This window comes from Lentinula edodes (genome assembly GCF_021015755.1).
Source record: "Lentinula edodes strain Le(Bin) 0899 ss11 chromosome Unknown C8R40scaffold_16, whole genome shotgun sequence".
Lineage (NCBI taxonomy): Eukaryota > Fungi > Basidiomycota > Agaricomycetes > Agaricales > Omphalotaceae > Lentinula > Lentinula edodes.
Window position 1 is genome coordinate 14,350 of NW_025764322.1, and position 16,467 is coordinate 30,816.

Here is a 16,467-nt window from a genome sequence, read left to right on the forward strand (position 1 = left end):
TCTTCTGCGTTTTAATTAGGACATACAACCTCCAAATTTAGGCAGCAAAATTACACTACTTTAATGACCAGCTTTCCCATTGTCATTCCACTTGTTAAATCTAATTGTGCTTGTCTCCCTCCCTCAGTTGTAAATGGGTATTCCTTGTATATATTCACCTTCAACACCCCCTCACGAATCATTTTAAAAATCTTGCTTCCGATTTCCCATGCCTCATCAGCAGTCACAACATAGTTGGACACACTTGGAGCAGGCAAAGGATGAAGTCATGAGTAAGAACGTATGGAAAAGGCCATCACATACGAAGGTCGGACTAGCTTGAGGTTCTTCGGCGTCAGCTTCAAAGGGGAGAATGGCGGTACGGCCCCAGATGCATTACCGACTGATACCAAGGTCCCTTTCCGCTTTAGTAATTCAAAGTTCATCTCGAATCTGAAGCATCGGAATAAGTACTAGCATTTCAGGTGAGCTAAGACGCATACGTATCCTTTCCAACTCCATCATAAACTACATCCACCCCTCTCCCAGCTGTCAACACCCTTACTTTCTCCACAACATCTTCCTCTTTGTACAAAATAACATCATCCGCACCATTGTTCCTCGCCAACTCCGCTTTTTCCTGGGTCGAGGTAGTTCCGATTACCGTTGCTCCGAGATGTTTGGCGTATTGGGTAAAAATAAGACCTAGGCCTCCGGCTATGGTGTGTATGAAGACGGTGTCGCCAGGAGAAACGGCATATGCTTCAGACATGAATGTGATAGCAGTAGCGACTTGGGTGATGGATGCTGCAGCGATTCTAGTTGAGACACCATGGGTGGGGAATACGTAGGACCAGGCAATGGAAACGTATGTTTGGTCGGTACCCATTGTGGTCTGTCAGGAGGCGGAATGGTCGGTACAATGATCGATCCATGTACAGATAAAGAAACCTATGGCATACCACGGCTACAGACATTCCAACCTCGAATCCCTGCCTCTTATAGGACGGGTTGCCCAATACCTCAGCATCAGTGGGTAAAGCAACGATAATCCCAGCGGCTTCTTCGCCAATCGTAGTGGGGAAGTGGTCCAATGGATACAGACCTTCACGAAAGTACGTATCGATGAAGTTTACCCCGATGTACTCAATCTGAACGCGAGAAGGATCAACCAAGCCAACACACATTGTAAAAATAATTTACTTTAACGACTAAATCTCCCGGCTTGACTTTTGGAAATGGCAGCGTCATCTTTTCCAATACGTTGATGTCACCCGTTTGAGCAATGGCGAGAGCTTCGACTGTAGAAGGAAATTTGGAGGAAGACATTCTCTGTTCTTTGTGTCCCTCCGGGTGTTTGACCTGAAGACATAGATGGAAACGAAGTGCATAGTTCGAGAATTATCTCGATAGAAATCGATATGAATACGCACGGGGAAGAAATTCTTGATATCTGAATGTGGAATCTTCTCAAAAAGATCGTTCTTTATGTCTATGAGGTCCACAAGTGAATCCTGAAAATCTTGAGTGGAATATGAGTGAATCTGCTTATTAGGATATACGCTGCCACTAGTATCACTTACCTCGGGCTGGTATGATAACGATAGAGATATACGGAGAGAGCAGATCGATATACGCTAGGGTCCGCAAGTAGGATGTATCCACTTTTTGCTAAGGCAGCTCCTATGCAAGCTGTGTCAGTCAGCAATTCACCATCCAGCAAACGGTGAGCTCGGGGCGTTGAAGAGCTACTTATATGCACAAATATACCTATCAGGGAAATACGATAGTTGCCATTCCCATGCTGACTAGTAATGTTTTGGGCGTAGGGATGAAAAACACAACGCTTACTTAGCAGATCATTGAATGATTAGACGGGCATTACAGGAGATGTCAAAGTGGACAACGAAATTCAAAAACAGCTGTTGCGCTCCTGCTCCGTTCCATGTCGCGTTATATTGCACACGATAAGAAAATGGGCACGAAAAAGGTCCGAGGGAAGCTGCTCTCTGAAATGTGCGGTCATCGTCGGAGAAATCCTAAAGAGAAATTCGAACGATTGTCAGCTTTCCACGAAAACAGCTTAGGTGACTTCCAAGACGGGTTAGTGAGGTGAAAAATTTAGTTGCTGGTGATACAAATTTAGTTAGCTTCCATACATTCTCGCTGAATTCTTACTACTCCTCCAACTCTTCATATCCCATCTTCTCGATCTTGTTCGTGGAGGACTACTCTCCTAGTACTTTGAATGCCACTACCCACGAGACTCAATCCTGCACAACCTTGATCAAAAGCTTGCCCGTAGTTTTTCCTCCTGTGAGATCCTTCTGCGCCTGTTGTCCTCCCTCTTGCGTGAACGGATACTCCTTGAATATATTGATCTTGAGAACACCGGACGAGATAAATTCGAAAACTTTGTCCCCATAGTAAGCTGCTTCGTCAGGCGTGACAAGGTAGTTGTTCATCCTAAAGTTCCAGGGACGGACGTGAAATGAAATTTAAGTTAGATGGAAAGCAAAGGGAGTGCGTGGCAGAAAACACACGTTGGTCGCAGCAGTTTGAGATTTTTGGGCAGGAGTTTGAGAGGAGAAACAGGAGGAACCGCTCCAGACGCATTGCCTACGGAGACGAGAGTACCTTTTCGGCGGAGCATCTCAAAGTTACTTTCAAACCTATGAAACCAATGGTATCGGCTTTTGAAATCCCAGTGCCAGAGAATCAACGCACGTATCCTTCCCAACACCATCGAACACCGCTTCAACACCGACTCCGTTAGTAATCTCCAAGACCCTCTTCACCGTGTCCTCCTCCTTATACAGAATAACATGATCTGCCCCATGGGCTTTCGCTAGTTCCGCTTTCTCCTTTGTCGACGTCGTCCCAATCACCGTCGCACCGAGATGTTTGCCTAGCTGAGCCATCAATAGTCCGAGACCGCCAGCAACAGTATGGATGAGGATGGTATCGCCCTTTTTGACTTTATAGGATTCTTCGAAGAAAGTGAGAGCTGTGAGGCTTTGAACAAGACCTGCTGCTGCGATTTTGGTGGAGACGCCGTGGGTGATCGGATATGCTTTGATCCATGGCACAGATATATATGTTGAATGGGTTCCGAGGAAATCCTACGGATCGATATTTGGGATAACGAAGACGAAGATAAAATGATCGAATTCGTACAACAGCAACTTTTCCTCCCACTTTATATTCCATCCGTTGGAAATCGGGACTGTTGAGGACTTCTGGGTCAGTTGGAAGCGCAATAATTTCCCCAGAGGTTTCCTTCCCAAGTATCGCAGGGAAGCTTGGGTACGGATAGAGTCCTTGACTAAAAAAAGGCTTGGAATCCAAGAATTGTTCGCGATTGGCACGATGCATACCGGTAATATGTATCAATGAAATTAACACCAATCCATTCTACCTATGAAACTCATCAGTCGAGTGTCGCTTCTGAGGTTGAAAGACACACTTTGATCACCAAATGGCCTGGCTCGACTTTCGGGAATGGCAAAGTCAGCTTTTCCAGAACTTCAAAGCCACCAGTCTACACAACAAGATATTCTTTAGTTTCATTGGTATCGATAGATACATAGTAATCTCCCACACACTTTGTTGATCGCAAAAGCCTCTATTGTCTCAGGAAATTTTGGAGTCGACATTGTTATTGAAGGTAAAGATCTTGAATTGAGGCCAAAATGAGAGTATATTCGAGAAAGCCTGGCGGAACTTCGTGTAAAACGATTAATAAAGAACATGAAAGTGAAGGGACATACCGGGGAGGATGATAAATCAGGTAAAAACAACAAAACCAAAACTAAACGAAACGGCACACGATTTATGGATGGCGTCATTCCTCCCCATACCATTAGCCATTGACCACTCGCTCATTCGTAAAATTGCCTGAATTCCATTAGTGGCTCGAGAATGCGTTGAAACTTAGAAATGAAAGTTAGAGTAGAACTTGAAGTTTGAAGGTCGAACTATAACAAGCGCTTAGTGTATAATGACCACGTGCTAGTGCGCGCTTCAGACGACGCGTCGACGCGCTTGCTTTCGATCATGTAATTTCATTCATCGAAGAGGTAGTGGTATAGGTAAAAGATTAACTGGAGGGTATTCAAGGTATTGTATGGTAGCATCGACTCTATTCCATCCTAAAAGTCCACAGCGATCTCAGCTCTCCACGCATCTTCCGACAAATGAGCTATGGAAAGAAGCGATAGCTGAGTAAATTGAATTCCTTTTGAACCAAATCGCCATTCTGGTGAGGATGAACCTTCATTTTTGGCTTGCTGTAAAGATAGAAATGATCAGAAATGAAAAAAAAACAAGTCAGAGTCGGTCTCTTACCTCGATAAATTTGATGAAAGTGTTTGTAACAGCAGCAGCTAGCTGCACCCTCGTAATATGTCCAGAAGATAAGACCACTTCTATAGGAAATGTGCATTCCAGGTGTTCGTATCCAGGCCACTATAACAAATGAAATACATTTCAAATCAGACACGGAACTCTCTAAAGCACAAAATCAATCAACTTACCCTCACTACCAAGTGAATCCTTCTTATCCCACTCTGCGCAAACACCATAACACGCTCTGCTCCTCTATCCATCATCTGCGCCAGTGCGATTTCTCCCCTGGCGTATATTTCTCGCATAGGCATCCCCGCACCAGGATATCCTAGGCAATCAAACGCGATAGGCGCTTGAGGACGACTCGAGGAGCGAAATTTCAACGAAGGGGTGTATGGGACGCGACGGCGGCGCGAATTCGTGTACGAGGACGAAGAAGACGAAGTGGAAGCGGCGATGGAACTTGAGAGGGAGTTATAGGTAGATTGTTTGGAGGCTGGTACGGGCGAGTGAAGCGGATTGTTGTAAGACATGGCGTAGATGTGGGGTAAAAGTGTAGTAGATCCGAAGAGGATTCACAGATTCACAACAGTGGAAAGTTATCGAGTCGAATGAGTTTTAGTGAACTTCAGTGCTATCCAAGAGGATTGACGAAACTCACCGACTAACATCATACCTTTTATACTTGTCCATCCGCCTCCTTCCAAATCCTGCATGCCTTTCTTCTCGTCGAGTGATATATCGCAAATGAGGAGTAAAGGGGAGAAACGAGGACAGGAGATAGTGAAGGAGGACGCAGGATGGCAGGATTCAGCGTTAACCGACAAACGCAAAGTGATAATAAAGAGTTAATGGCATTTACAGTCCTCACCTACTTAACCGACGCACAACAAGTGATAATAAACAACTTTCCCTAATCCGTTCTACTCACAGTATATCACATTCGCCGGAATAACCGTATGTTCCTGGATGACCTTTTCACATTGCGCGTATCAGCCTGTATCAGCTCAAATCAATCCAAATTAGTTCCCTACTTACGCAGCATCTCCCCATATTCTCCCAAGCCTCGAGGCCGGTCATCCTTTCACAGTTATCACATCTCCGTATAGGCAATAATCCCGCCATCCTCGAGGCTCGTTTTGACCAATCCTCCCTTGATATCTCTTCACATCTCTTCACATCTCTTCACATCACATGCGATTGCAGGCCACTGCACCACCGTGCATGGCAAAAACTCGGCTCCTTTCTTGGGGTTTATTAAATATTATGGAATCAAAAAAACAGGGCGCCTTTCAGGCGCCAACATCGAATGTTTTTTGGGAACAAAATAAAAGCAAATTTACATAAACTACAGTATCTATGGAGTAATAGGGAGTAACTGAGTGAGATGCTGTGAGACGAGAAAAAATAATTGTGACAGAGTCACAGTCCCGTGATATCCCGTGCCGGTCACAAAAAATCAATTCAATTCAACTCAGTGTTACTTTTGTCCAAACAAGGAGAAACTCCTACCATAAAAGGAAATTAATTTTGTATGGAGTGCCGTATATAAGGACGATACTTCCGTAAACTACAGCCTCGTAACATCTCTTCACGTGGAGTCTGGTCACGGCTTGTCACCATTTTTGTGCCCTTTCCGGGTTCAATGTTTGAGGCTCCCTCGAGGTGATTATAGCCCGCTCCATTAGCACCAGCCTCATTCCATGGACCTCGTCGATCACTGTCGCGCCGTGTCCCGTCGTGGCATAGTCAACGTAGAAGGTGCAGGACCGTCATCCCCTGCAGTGCTGTTTGCTCCGAGTCATAAATCCGAATTTCGTTCAAAGGATTCTAGTGACACCCGTCGAGGAAGGACCGCGGAAGGAATGGAACAAATTGTGGACTATTTGTGGATAGACAACATTGCCATATTCATATTTATGAGGATCTCACCCTTTATTCACTCTACATACACCGTTGGTGAAGTGGTTATCATGCTTGCCTTCCATTCAGATCAGCAAGCGGCTCGGGTTCGATTCCCGAACGGTGTAGTGCTGGTATTTTGAACTTTGCTCTTGGTGCTGCCGAAATTACTTGCTTTTATTTTTGACAATATAAACTAGAACAATTTCTCAAATACAATACACACCCAGATACTCCTCACGATTTCTTGTCTCCACTCTGGTCCATTTCAATAGATTTGACTAACATAAGAATACAACGTGAAGACTCATAATACTTAGCAGTTTTTCAGTATTCCGAGTCAATTGCTGCGCCCTTTTGATTTTGGTCCATCATTTCATGAGACTCAACCTGTATAAACACCTGTTGAACAATTAGTTAAGTCATCGAAGCACATATATTGATCACTGACCTCAGGCCGACTGCGAGTATGATAACCCAAGTTGACCTCGACCTTTTGCCACACAAAAGATTGCATTGAGTAAAATATCCAACATCATTAGCAATGGACAAAACACATACATGTTGGCTAACTCCATGTTCAGTATATATCCCAGATCGGCCAGTGGTAATGGGATTGTGGTCAGATGTTGAATCCATGAACTTCCATCCTCCTCTTGAGTTCAGAGATGAGAGTAGAGAATTTGTGTATAGCTTCGCAAGGGTAAAATTGAAGAAAAGATGTCTAGAATGAGAAGACACTACTGTCAGTTTGCAGTTGTGATCAGAGAACATTGAGTAGCACGCACACGCCAGCAGGATCAAGAAGGAAAGTCAGTAGATGGGCAATGCTATATAACAAATAGCGAAGAACTTTAGATAAGGGGATAATAAAATAGACATGAAAACGAATACGTACTCCCAGATGACCGTGATCATTCCTGAGGATCATGATTATCTCTCAGTATTGAAATTGAATGGAAAGGCTGCAAGAGTTCGGCGTACCAGTTTGTAAAGTTACTGTAAAAACATTGATTGAGGCTGTTAAATGTCCAAGTCCATTGAACACACTTACACCGGATAATCCTATCAATCTGATTGTCTGTTCCTTTATTGATTCCTGTCTTGAAATGTCTCTGAAAATCTATGCGTAAGAACGTTTGACTTGCCGTGGAAGCTGGAATGGCAATTTACCAGATGCAGCACCAGTGTTGCCATTATAATTAAATCTGCCGCCATAGCAGTGACGGCCCCTAAGAGATGTGCTAACATTCAGCATCAAAGCTGCCAGCGTAAAAGGAGACAAGGTAAGCTCTCGAATCTTGACTTACAAATAATGACCACCACTTGAAACCTTTGAAATTCTGAGAATGCTTTCACAATGTCCGCACCAATTGCAGTTGCAATGCCCATCACTGGGGAAGTTTTAATTCAGCTTGCGCAACAAAGAGCTCGAAATTTACCTACACATATTTGCAAGAGCACCGACAAAGATGATCAAGGTGACAAACCAATTTCCGAGTAGGATCTGCACTCTCCACCCGTAGAAACTTTGTACCAAGCCACCAATAATGCCCTGGAGAAGAAGATTTTGAACATGATGTGTGATCTTGTATGAAGAGAGGATATTCACCACAAGAGCTGGCTCTAGATCATCATCAACGAAGTTGGATTGCTAGTTGATCGAGAAGGACTTTCATACATACCAGCAGCAAATACCCAAGTTGAATCAGAAATGTAAGGAATGTCTCCTACACCACAAGTTCAGCAAATCATGTAGTGGTACAACACAGATTCCAACGCACCAAAGTGTTTCACAAGTGATAGATACATATATGCCATTATGAAGATTGTATGTGTAGTGTCTGCGACGAAGACCACGAAGACCTGTGACAATCTCTTAATCAATCGAGTATGTGGACAGCTTGAAGACGACCTACATATGCGTGAATGAATGCCCTATCCCTAGTGAGATGTTCAGCAAATTCTCATGATATCGTCGTGATGGTTTTGACCACGAACTTTTTCCGATATGCACTCCAGTACATATAACTAAATAAAGAAAATCTACCTCAGCATGGTGAGGAATCCGTGAATGGTCCGTACTAAGCTTACACTTGAGTCACCGAAATCCCGAATAAAATTAGGGCAAGAAAAGTGCCGATAAGCATCGGTCCATGTCTACCACACCCTCGCATGAATGGAAGAGACTCGAGGAAAGGGATGATATTACTGACGCGACTTCTGCTGGTCCAAGAGCCATGGTGGAGGGGGAATATGTCGAGCAAGAAGAGACTCCAGATCCTACCAGCCGCGGGTATATCTATATACCATATGCTCTATAATGTTCCCGAATCCGAATGTATAGACAACCCTCCGGACTTGTGTCTTCTGTAGTCTGGTTTCAATGTGGATAATTTGCAGCCATGTTTCGGCTTCATGTTACACTCAGAAACCGGAGATCATCAGCGATGAGGAAGATTCGAGATCTTCACGATCCTCACAGGAGAAGACATATATGTAACGACATGGAATTGTATGAACTAGTGTGGAACGTTCAAAAGCGGGAAGGAAGAAGGACTGGAAAGAGCTGGAAAGCTTCCATAGCATATCACTCGGAAACTATCTAATTGAATGTCATGATTGAACATAATTAAACGTGCTATCAGAAATATAGTACTCACCGGCCAAAATCGATGAAGCACATGCTGAACAGTGTATCTTCTGGACTTCTTTCACGGAGTTGGAAGCCGAAAACGACATGATTCGGTATGAGTCCACGGTTGATATCGAAAGTGGAGTCGTGCATGAGATGATGTAGCAACCATGCGAATACCGCAGTGCGATGAGTGTTTTTCTTGAATTATGCGTATTTTCGCCCCGTTGAAGAATCGCATGCGCATCTACGTATATCCGAGGTCGCCGTTTGTGGGCGAGGATGCGAACCATGCGATGGTCAACGGTGTAAGTAGCCGGACCTTCCTTCCTTGACTGATCTTCCGAATCTCGGTGGAAACAAATCAGCCCGGATTGCTTCAAGAGCGATCTGGAAATTCAATCCTCGACACGATTGTTATAAAATCAGCTGTCCTGCTTGTTAATCGGCACCACTTGTCTCTGTTTGTTACAACTAACATCCTTTTCGACATCTCTGTCCAGCTCGCCCAGAATCATGCCTACCGTTCCCGCAGGAAGCAAAGTCCTCGTAACCGGAGCCAACGGCTTCGTAGCTGCCTGGGTCATACGTACGCTCCTTGAGAAAGGGTACAAAGTTCGGGGAACAATCAGATCTGAAGGGAAAGGCGTACATCTAAAGAAAATTTTCGCCGACCATGGGGACAAATTTGAGTTGATAATTGTTGAAGATATCACCAAAGTAAGGTGCCATTGACTTGAAGTAGTACTACTGCTATTTCAGAATCGAGGTTCTTGGGCTCCCGATTTGGGTTCGGATTCTCATATTCGGTGTTTTCTTTTATTAGGATGGAGCATTCGATGAAGCAATCAAAGGTGTAGATGCAATCGCACATACTGCATCACCTTTCCAGCTCGCGGCAGACGATCCACAAGGCAATCCTCGTTTTTCTGTTCAACGAATCTTGTTAGCTTATCAGAAACCTATACAGAGCTAATCACTCCAGCCGTAAACGGAACCGTCAGCATACTCAAAAGCGCACTTACCGCGTCAACTCTCAAGCGATTCATATTATTGTCATCTACCGCTGCCGTCATCTCTCTTCTACCTGACCCCAAGCCATTCACGGAATCAGACTGGAACGAACAGTCAATTGAAGACGTCAAAGTGAATGGGAAGAATGCAAACCAGGTTAACAAGTATTGCGCGAGTAAGACTTTGGCAGAGAAGGGTATGTAAAATAACAATCTACAATTTGCTGTCTTTCCTCTGATTCGCATTCTAATCATGTTGTTTCCTATTCCTGGACCTTTCATTAGCTGCTTGGGAGCTCTACAACGCTAATAAGGCGAAACTTTCCTGGGATCTCGTCGTGTTGAACCCACCATATGTGCGTTGATCTTAATTGACCCTTTGAGTTCCGTAACTTGCACAAGCTCACCGAATCACCCATTCAATCTCTTCAGATCTTCGGCCCAATCATACACGAAGTCTCATCTCCCGCAGCCCTTAACACATCCTCAGGCGACTGGTACAACTCGGTTGTCCGCCCCGACATGGGAGGCAAGCCCCTCGACCAAATCGCTTTGGTCGGCAATGCGTGGATCGACATCCGGGATGTAGCTCTTGCCCATGTCCTCGCTCTCCAGAAGGAAAAAGCCGGGGGTGAACGATTAATCATCCTCGAAGGAGATTTCTCATACCAAGATTTCAGTAAGTTCGGCCCCTTTTTTTGATTTTGACAGAGTGTATACATCTCCAATCAACTGCGATACTTCTTTTTTTTTTCTAGTCGACGCAGCCAATTCCCTTTCACCTTCCCCCATTCCTTCTCACACGGACATGCCAAAAGGAAACCCTGGGGCGGGGAAGATTTTGAAGCCGATCTTTCCTTATGATGCAAGCAAGGCTCCGAAGCTCCTTGGTCCGGAATTGGTGTATCACACGAAAGAGGAGACGACGAGGGAAACCTTGGCGGATTTCGAGCGACGAGGCTGGTGAGGAGATGGTGCGAGCTTCAACCAATAGAAATTGAGTTCAAGAGCGTTGCTGCCAGTCCCGTATACCCGTCGATTGTACATCCGTCCGTGTGAATACAAAAATTCTATTAGTTAAAATAAGCTTTTTTGACTTTCTAGTTCGAGAAATCAACAGACTTTAGAGGAAAGTTAATAACATACATAATACTAGTACCAATGGGGTCGATGTCGATATCCAGATCAAAGAAAAACAATCATATCCTAGAGTCAAACAGTAGCACAAGGCACGCAGCGATTCAGAGTGAGAAACATGAAACAATCCTTTGCAATCGCAAGTGCAAGCAGTAGCATAAGGCACAAAGGAGTATCTTTAACAATCCTTTGCAATCGCGCGCGCGCGAGAGGTTGAAACCATCCTTGAGTGGGCCAAATTTCTTCAAAGCGATCAGTTCGGAATCATCGAAGTTGCTTTCGAACGGTAAATTTCGATACTCTGGATGGCCAGCGATAGACCCATGTATGTCATTGCAAGATTTTGCAGGAAGGACTATGTACGACCAGGCACCACAGCATCAGCACTGCGTTTCGGATTCGGAGAGATCTGGGAGAGACTAGGAGTTGGGAGCTTGAGAATTTGCGAAGCGACTCGGTTGTAATTGAAGAGGGTCAATCTGAGATGATATCGTTGTGGTTGAATGAGACGCGAGCTGTTGTAGACGACCGATCATTCACAGTTGTATAATTGTTCCGAATGACAATGGTGGTAATATTAAGTTGCGTTGGCCGGATAGCGAAAGGATACCAGGGGAGATCCAGATACGCCTCGATTGAATGAGTCAGAGTCGGAACCAGAACAGGACTCGGTGAGGCTAGCGTTAAGTGGGACAAGCTGGGACAAGTTGGGCGCGAGTTGTGTTCTTCGCGGTTAGGCTGAGAGTCCTCCGACCTGTCAGAATGAGCCACACACATACAGAGCTTGAGTGGGGCTAGACGAAGGCAATTCATAGCACGACCAAACCTGGACCAGACCAATGACAAGGAGAAGAATCGGATGATGAAACTATGGAACTATGCAGCACACAAAGGTTCAGGATAAGTCTCGAGGGTGTTGAGAATCGGAAAGCAGGGTTTTGTCGTTCCACCCGCGATTTCACCAAGCTGAATGGGGCGAGAATCGGAGAGCAACGTTGGAGGCTGGCATCAGTGTTCGACGTAACACCTCGTAACACCCACGATCTGAGCTCCAGCAAACCGTCCAATTGTCAAGTGAAAACGATGTCTGGATGAGAGCCCTGATATCGCTCCTAGTCGTGGTGCAATGAGTCAGAGTCAGGTCAGAGTTATCACCGACTTTCAAACGGCGGTGTTTTTCAACATCATTTTCACCTTGCTTGCACAGTTTGCCACCCCATCTTTACCAATCGCCCGTGCAGTTTTTTTTCACACGCTAGGCGCTTTAATCTCATTCTCTCCGATGTATTTCTTCTAATAGAAGGATTATGGGCAGTTGAAGTGTGGTTAATCTCGCCTTATCCTTAGCTGTCAGACTGAGTTTTTGACTTTCTTCTTTCTTCTAGGACTCTGCTCCAGCAGCTCGCCTCACAGGATCCTATTGTCCTTGCTGTTGCTGTGCACAATATATGTTAAACATTATAATATATTTTTTCGTCCACCAGCTCTTTAGAGCTTCTTTACCTATATTCCAGTGTCAGAGCTCCACCTACTTCCATTGGGACACCTAGTTGACCAGTAGTATGCCCAAAGTATGCTATTTCGGATAGGGCAGGAGCTTCGAAGGCCTAAAGTATGCTAATTTGGGCGAGGAAAATTCCAAAATTGGGGTTTATAGTAAGCTGATTCGGACGGGGTCCCGGGGTCTTTTTTCCCCGCTGCTGTTGGGTTTAATGCAGCCTCATGATCAACAGTATTTGCCTGCTCAAGGAGTTTCGTAACTCCTTCCTCGAGCCTATTGACTTGAGCCTGGAGTATCGCGATGGAGTTGTCGATGTCTTGCTTATTGGGCGGATTTTTGTTTGCGGTGCGCTGGCATTCCCGAATCTGGGCCTTCAATTCTACAATTGTTTTTTTATTTTCCGCAGCAGATGCCCTACATCCCGCAGAAGCTTCCTGGTATGTCATAGTTCGGCGCTCGAGTTCCTCACGGTGTTTGGTAACGGGGAGGATGGCTTCGATGTCAACCTCCTGCTTGCGGTAGTGCTGTGAAGTAGGGAGCAATGAATAACGAATATCAATCCAACGATTGAATGGGGGCTTACCCCATGATGCTCATCTAGGTTGAATTCGACGTCAACAACTTCTTCAGTATGGGGACGATGGTGGTGCTCTACAGGATCCAAGCGATCGTCATCGCGGTGAAGGGAATCCTACGAAAACGATATCATTGGGACCAGAGACAGAATATATTGAAGAAGAAACCGACCGAAAGTTTCAGCTCCTTGTCCTTGTCTTGAACGATGACCGCAAAATCGCGAGTGTTAATCTCTCGAATTGCTGACATTAATGACCTTTCAGCTCCCGCCGGAACATTGGAAGATGTTAACTCACTGTTAACAGGAGCTGGAGAAGCTGCACGGGGTGCCAAGGGAGCAGCGAGTGCGGAAGTGGCAACACCGACAGTAATGACGGTTGTAATCGCGAAACGCACGGATCGAACCATTGTGAATATCAATAGATACTAGGAGATGAGGAAGAATTCTGAAATCGAGTGAAGGGCGTTGATTCTAGTTGTGCGACGGTGTGAAGAGACCAGCTCTGTGGGGGAAAAGATGAGCGGGGATCCAGCCACCTTTTATACTTACAGCCAAGGGGTCTGTAGTGATACACTGATAGGTTTGGACCCGCTTAACAGCTTGACTACAACTGATATGTGTGCCTGCGAGCGTCAACCTTTGACGAAAAAAATCAACCACACGCGTCGAAGGAATGTAGTAGTACCTTGAAGCTGGTTCATATCGGGTCTATGTAGTTCTCTTCTGAAAGTAAGAAGACGAGAACGAGCAGAGTAGCAGTGATCTCCACCAAGTTAGTTTGTTGAACGTAACAACAGGGAACAACAGTCGCCGCCCGACGGGCCTACTTGGTCTGGTGTTTCGAGTTTTGTTGGTAAGGGCTTGCGAATTTTGCCTACCTTATCGGCAGCAGCGAGGATGGTGAGGGATGGAGAGATCTGCATGCAAAATGGGTGGAGCGAACCATTGTTGAATGAACTTGAATCCCAAAGGAGTTTTTCGGAAACAGAGATAGGTTTGGGAGGGAAGATCCCAGCTCTTGTCGTGTGTCCTCAAGTATCTCAGCCCAGCCGTATCAATACATACTCGGCTCGACGAAAATGCGATTGTCGCGATGACTATTCGGATAGGTGATAACATTAGATGAGATTCCGTGCGCAAGGACATTTTGCACTGGTTTTGTACATATTTACAGAGATCGAAACAAGCGATGTGAAGAGCCAGATAAATCAAGGGAAAAGAAGAGGAGGTGAAAGTGACAAAGGTGGGTACAAGAATTATTTATTCACAAAGCAAGGCAAGATTCCACTGGACTGGGTTTTGTGGAACTTTGGGCCTTTGGAAATCGTAGGTAGATAGAATGTACACTCCTTCAATTAATCAACAGGCCTGTATCTGTATTACTAGCATGATTTACATACCGATATGAACACACTAATATGTTCCTTCGACTTCCTCAGTATCCCAAAACTTTCTTGGAGTAATCAGGTGGTTCGCCCGTTGGCAGGACCTGAATTGTCACCAGTTTCAAAGGCTCGTACTGGGCTAGTGTTTCTTGGAATCCACTTCGTGTCAAGCGGACAACTTGGCTTGTGCCGTCGAGAAGTTTGGCGGTGATTTTCAGCTGTATACGATCAACTGGAATACTGTGCAACTCCGGATATTCATTTCTCGCAATGATTATAGCATTCTACAGAGATTAATTAGGAATTAAATCAATTGGACTGAGATACAACAACAGAGCACTTACATCGTATGAGTTTACAGATACACATGCTAGATCTTTATTGTTCTCTCCGAGACGTAGGACTACGAGCTTATTGGTGTTTCTATCCATTGTGGTGACGTGGTCAGATGCACAGAGTTTTGATCTAACGCGTTACTGTTTTAGCGCTAGTACTCAAATCGCAAGCCCTCCCTTTGTACGTCCGCTTGAGCGTTGAACATCAAACAAAACCAGACAGCCAAGAGATACTCAGAGACTGGACAAGTTAATCAAAATTGTGACCTCAAAATGTACTGCACTGGTTCAGCGCTGGTAGGATTTAGGCAATTTAGTCTATCTAGGTCGAGAACAAATCTCTTTCCACTGCAACTCAAAGTCACACTTACAGGTGTTGGTCACCAAATAACAACCAAACTTACTACTTCAGCCTCTGTTACACCGTTTTTCACTTTGAAGACTCCAGGGTATCCCCAATCCGTCGTAGAGCACATCGTCCATGGACAGAGCCAGTGGCGGTCACAGGCGTTCACCCAGTAAATTGACTGCGGTCAATGAACGAGCCAATGGCCATGTTGGATAGAAACAAGTCGATAGAGAGGTTGCTCCCCGGCATCCGATTGGTAGGCGGAAGAAAAGCTGTTCTGCCTAAACTCTGAGAGAGGCGCAGCGATGAAACGGGAAGACAGAATAATTGAAGTGCAAGGTCTGGATCATATTTTGGTAGAGGACGAGAAGACCTGTAGAGGAAAAAATGGGCTGGATCGATTCAAGCCGGGTTCGACGAATCTGATGTTATTAGTAGTTGAAGGCCTTTGAAGGTGTGGTGGAGACCGAAAAGAAAACTTCGATCAGATCATCCCATCGTCAATCGTTGAAGCTGTTTTCTCGTTCTTCGTTCTCATAAGATTTGTAAAGGCAGAACGATGAATCTCAGACCGGGGGAAGATTGCGTGGATAAATGCGTCGCCATGCATGAGTGATTTGTAGTTGCTTGAGTAGGGTGATAGCAGGGAATTACCTCACGGCCAATAAGACGAATGATATGCATTCATGCGACCCAGTGGCTGTCAGTGGGATGATGAGTTTAGCGAAAACCTCAAGTCGAAGACGATAGAATGACAGAGTCGAAAATGGAAAATGGAACGGCGTTGCGTAAAGATTCACTAGAAAGGACGGGCCAGTAGGTTGAATGAAGCTTTAGTAGACGATTGGGAATATATTGGATTTTTGCGAGAAGTTATTCTAGTTGCGAGGTATATTCGTGAATGTGGGCGAGTCGTAATCGAGGGTTGTAATGAGTGAAGCAGGCGTGAAGGGAACTCTGAACGACGCAAAAAGGTCCTGACGTAGCGTGTCGAACAGTCAAACAACGTAGGACTCACTGTTTAAGCAAAATAAATGAGGTTTAGTACTATGTAAAGAAGTTTAAGCAACTCACTATATCACAGCCTTGAACGGTTCCGTTTTCCACATGCCTGATGCTCATTAACCATTCTTTGCTCGTCTTCACTTTCCGAGTCAAAAAGAAACAAAAGTGGTGGGCAAAGCGCCTCGTAGAAAACAACGTGAAAAAACAACTGCAACATTATCATACACCGTTCGGGAATCGAACCCGAGCCGCTTGCTGATCCGAGTGGAAGGCAAGCATGATAACCACTTCACCAACGGTGT

At 45.0% G+C, this 16,467-nt stretch overlaps 6 protein-coding genes and 2 non-coding genes across 8 annotated transcripts; 2 read left to right on the forward strand and 6 right to left on the reverse strand.

Annotated features, from left to right (window-relative positions):
• Window positions 1–13: 13 nt before the first annotated feature.
• On the reverse strand, window positions 14–1,097 carry C8R40DRAFT_176231 (uncharacterized protein). Its single transcript, XM_046234256.1, has 3 exons — window positions 483–1,097; window positions 304–432; window positions 14–243 (listed from the first exon to the last, which is right to left on the reverse strand). The coding sequence occupies exons 1-3, from the start codon at window positions 866–868 to the stop codon at window positions 51–53; spliced, it is 708 nt and encodes a 235-aa protein (XP_046086649.1). The 5' UTR covers window positions 869–1,097; the 3' UTR covers window positions 14–50.
• A 991-nt stretch (window positions 1,098–2,088) lies between these two features.
• On the reverse strand, window positions 2,089–4,019 carry C8R40DRAFT_1146416 (uncharacterized protein). The gene is made up of 8 exons (XM_046229513.1): window positions 3,750–4,019; window positions 3,585–3,693; window positions 3,446–3,520; window positions 3,357–3,397; window positions 3,157–3,304; window positions 2,707–3,101; window positions 2,523–2,651; window positions 2,089–2,445 (listed from the first exon to the last, which is right to left on the reverse strand). Exons 2-8 carry the CDS (start codon window positions 3,633–3,635, stop codon window positions 2,247–2,249), a joined length of 1,038 nt encoding a protein of 345 aa, XP_046086650.1. The 5' UTR covers window positions 3,636–3,693; window positions 3,750–4,019; the 3' UTR covers window positions 2,089–2,246.
• A 111-nt stretch (window positions 4,020–4,130) lies between these two features.
• C8R40DRAFT_1044861 (uncharacterized protein) lies at window positions 4,131–4,859 on the reverse strand (the record flags this gene model as incomplete). Its single annotated transcript, XM_046224249.1, has 3 exons — window positions 4,131–4,268; window positions 4,327–4,446; window positions 4,515–4,859. The coding sequence occupies 3 exons, from the start codon at window positions 4,857–4,859 to the stop codon at window positions 4,131–4,133; spliced, it is 603 nt and encodes a 200-aa protein (XP_046086651.1).
• Window positions 4,860–6,276: 1,417 nt separating this feature from the next.
• C8R40DRAFT_t123 lies at window positions 6,277–6,356 on the forward strand. The gene has a single exon. It is a non-coding gene; the product is annotated as a tRNA-Gly (tRNA).
• Window positions 6,357–6,555: 199 nt separating this feature from the next.
• C8R40DRAFT_1187685 (uncharacterized protein) lies at window positions 6,556–8,648 on the reverse strand (the record flags this gene model as incomplete). The annotated part of the gene is made up of 13 exons (XM_046233019.1): window positions 8,323–8,648; window positions 8,223–8,259; window positions 8,013–8,106; window positions 7,914–7,958; window positions 7,841–7,854; window positions 7,675–7,783; window positions 7,539–7,622; window positions 7,402–7,460; window positions 7,283–7,343; window positions 7,213–7,227; window positions 7,017–7,080; window positions 6,790–6,952; window positions 6,556–6,630 (listed from the first exon to the last, which is right to left on the reverse strand). Exons 1-13 carry the CDS (start codon window positions 8,403–8,405, stop codon window positions 6,556–6,558), a joined length of 903 nt encoding a protein of 300 aa, XP_046086652.1. The 5' UTR covers window positions 8,406–8,648.
• Window positions 8,649–9,268: 620 nt separating this feature from the next.
• C8R40DRAFT_176610 (D-lactaldehyde dehydrogenase) lies at window positions 9,269–11,027 on the forward strand. Its single transcript, XM_046234257.1, has 6 exons — window positions 9,269–9,583; window positions 9,690–9,777; window positions 9,834–10,075; window positions 10,152–10,232; window positions 10,309–10,555; window positions 10,635–11,027. Exons 1-6 carry the CDS (start codon window positions 9,380–9,382, stop codon window positions 10,841–10,843), a joined length of 1,071 nt encoding a protein of 356 aa, XP_046086653.1. The 5' UTR covers window positions 9,269–9,379; the 3' UTR covers window positions 10,844–11,027.
• A 1,478-nt stretch (window positions 11,028–12,505) lies between these two features.
• Window positions 12,506–13,916, reverse strand: C8R40DRAFT_1102312 (uncharacterized protein). Its single transcript, XM_046227989.1, has 5 exons — window positions 13,641–13,916; window positions 13,387–13,593; window positions 13,262–13,332; window positions 13,098–13,205; window positions 12,506–13,038 (listed from the first exon to the last, which is right to left on the reverse strand). Exons 2-5 carry the CDS (start codon window positions 13,496–13,498, stop codon window positions 12,631–12,633), a joined length of 699 nt encoding a protein of 232 aa, XP_046086654.1. The 5' UTR covers window positions 13,499–13,593; window positions 13,641–13,916; the 3' UTR covers window positions 12,506–12,630.
• A 2,471-nt stretch (window positions 13,917–16,387) lies between these two features.
• C8R40DRAFT_t128 lies at window positions 16,388–16,467 on the reverse strand. The gene has a single exon. It is a non-coding gene; the product is annotated as a tRNA-Gly (tRNA).

What these genes read in the sequence shown, in the direction of transcription:
- C8R40DRAFT_176231 (XM_046234256.1), bottom strand. Translation starts at nt 868, where the DNA reads ATGGGTACCGACCAAACATACGTTTCCATTGCCTGGTCCTACGTATTC. An exon ending in GATGGAGTTGGAAAGGATAC is followed by an intron (nt 433 to 482) that starts GTATGCGTCTTA and finishes CCGATGCTTCAG; the next exon opens with ATTCGAGATGAACTTTGAAT. An exon ending in CTCAAGCTAGTCCGACCTTC is followed by an intron (nt 244 to 303) that starts GTATGTGATGGC and finishes GCCTGCTCCAAG; the next exon opens with TGTGTCCAACTATGTTGTGA.
- C8R40DRAFT_1102312 (XM_046227989.1), bottom strand. Translation starts at nt 13,498, where the DNA reads ATGGTTCGATCCGTGCGTTTCGCGATTACAACCGTCATTACTGTCGGT. An exon ending in ACAAGGAGCTGAAACTTTCG is followed by an intron (nt 13,206 to 13,261) that starts GTCGGTTTCTTC and finishes TCGTTTTCGTAG; the next exon opens with GATTCCCTTCACCGCGATGA. An exon ending in ACCTAGATGAGCATCATGGG is followed by an intron (nt 13,039 to 13,097) that starts GTAAGCCCCCAT and finishes CCTACTTCACAG; the next exon opens with CACTACCGCAAGCAGGAGGT.
- C8R40DRAFT_176610 (XM_046234257.1), top strand. Translation starts at nt 9,380, where the DNA reads ATGCCTACCGTTCCCGCAGGAAGCAAAGTCCTCGTAACCGGAGCCAAC. An exon ending in AGACTTTGGCAGAGAAGGGT is followed by an intron (nt 10,076 to 10,151) that starts ATGTAAAATAAC and finishes CTATTCCTGGAC; the next exon opens with CTTTCATTAGCTGCTTGGGA. An exon ending in TTTCTCATACCAAGATTTCA is followed by an intron (nt 10,556 to 10,634) that starts GTAAGTTCGGCC and finishes TTTTTTTTCTAG; the next exon opens with TCGACGCAGCCAATTCCCTT.
- C8R40DRAFT_1146416 (XM_046229513.1), bottom strand. Translation starts at nt 3,635, where the DNA reads ATGTCGACTCCAAAATTTCCTGAGACAATAGAGGCTTTTGCGATCAAC. An exon ending in CAGGCCATTTGGTGATCAAA is followed by an intron (nt 3,398 to 3,445) that starts GTGTGTCTTTCA and finishes TGAGTTTCATAG; the next exon opens with GTAGAATGGATTGGTGTTAA. An exon ending in CTCAAACTGCTGCGACCAAC is followed by an intron (nt 2,446 to 2,522) that starts GTGTGTTTTCTG and finishes CTGGAACTTTAG; the next exon opens with GATGAACAACTACCTTGTCA.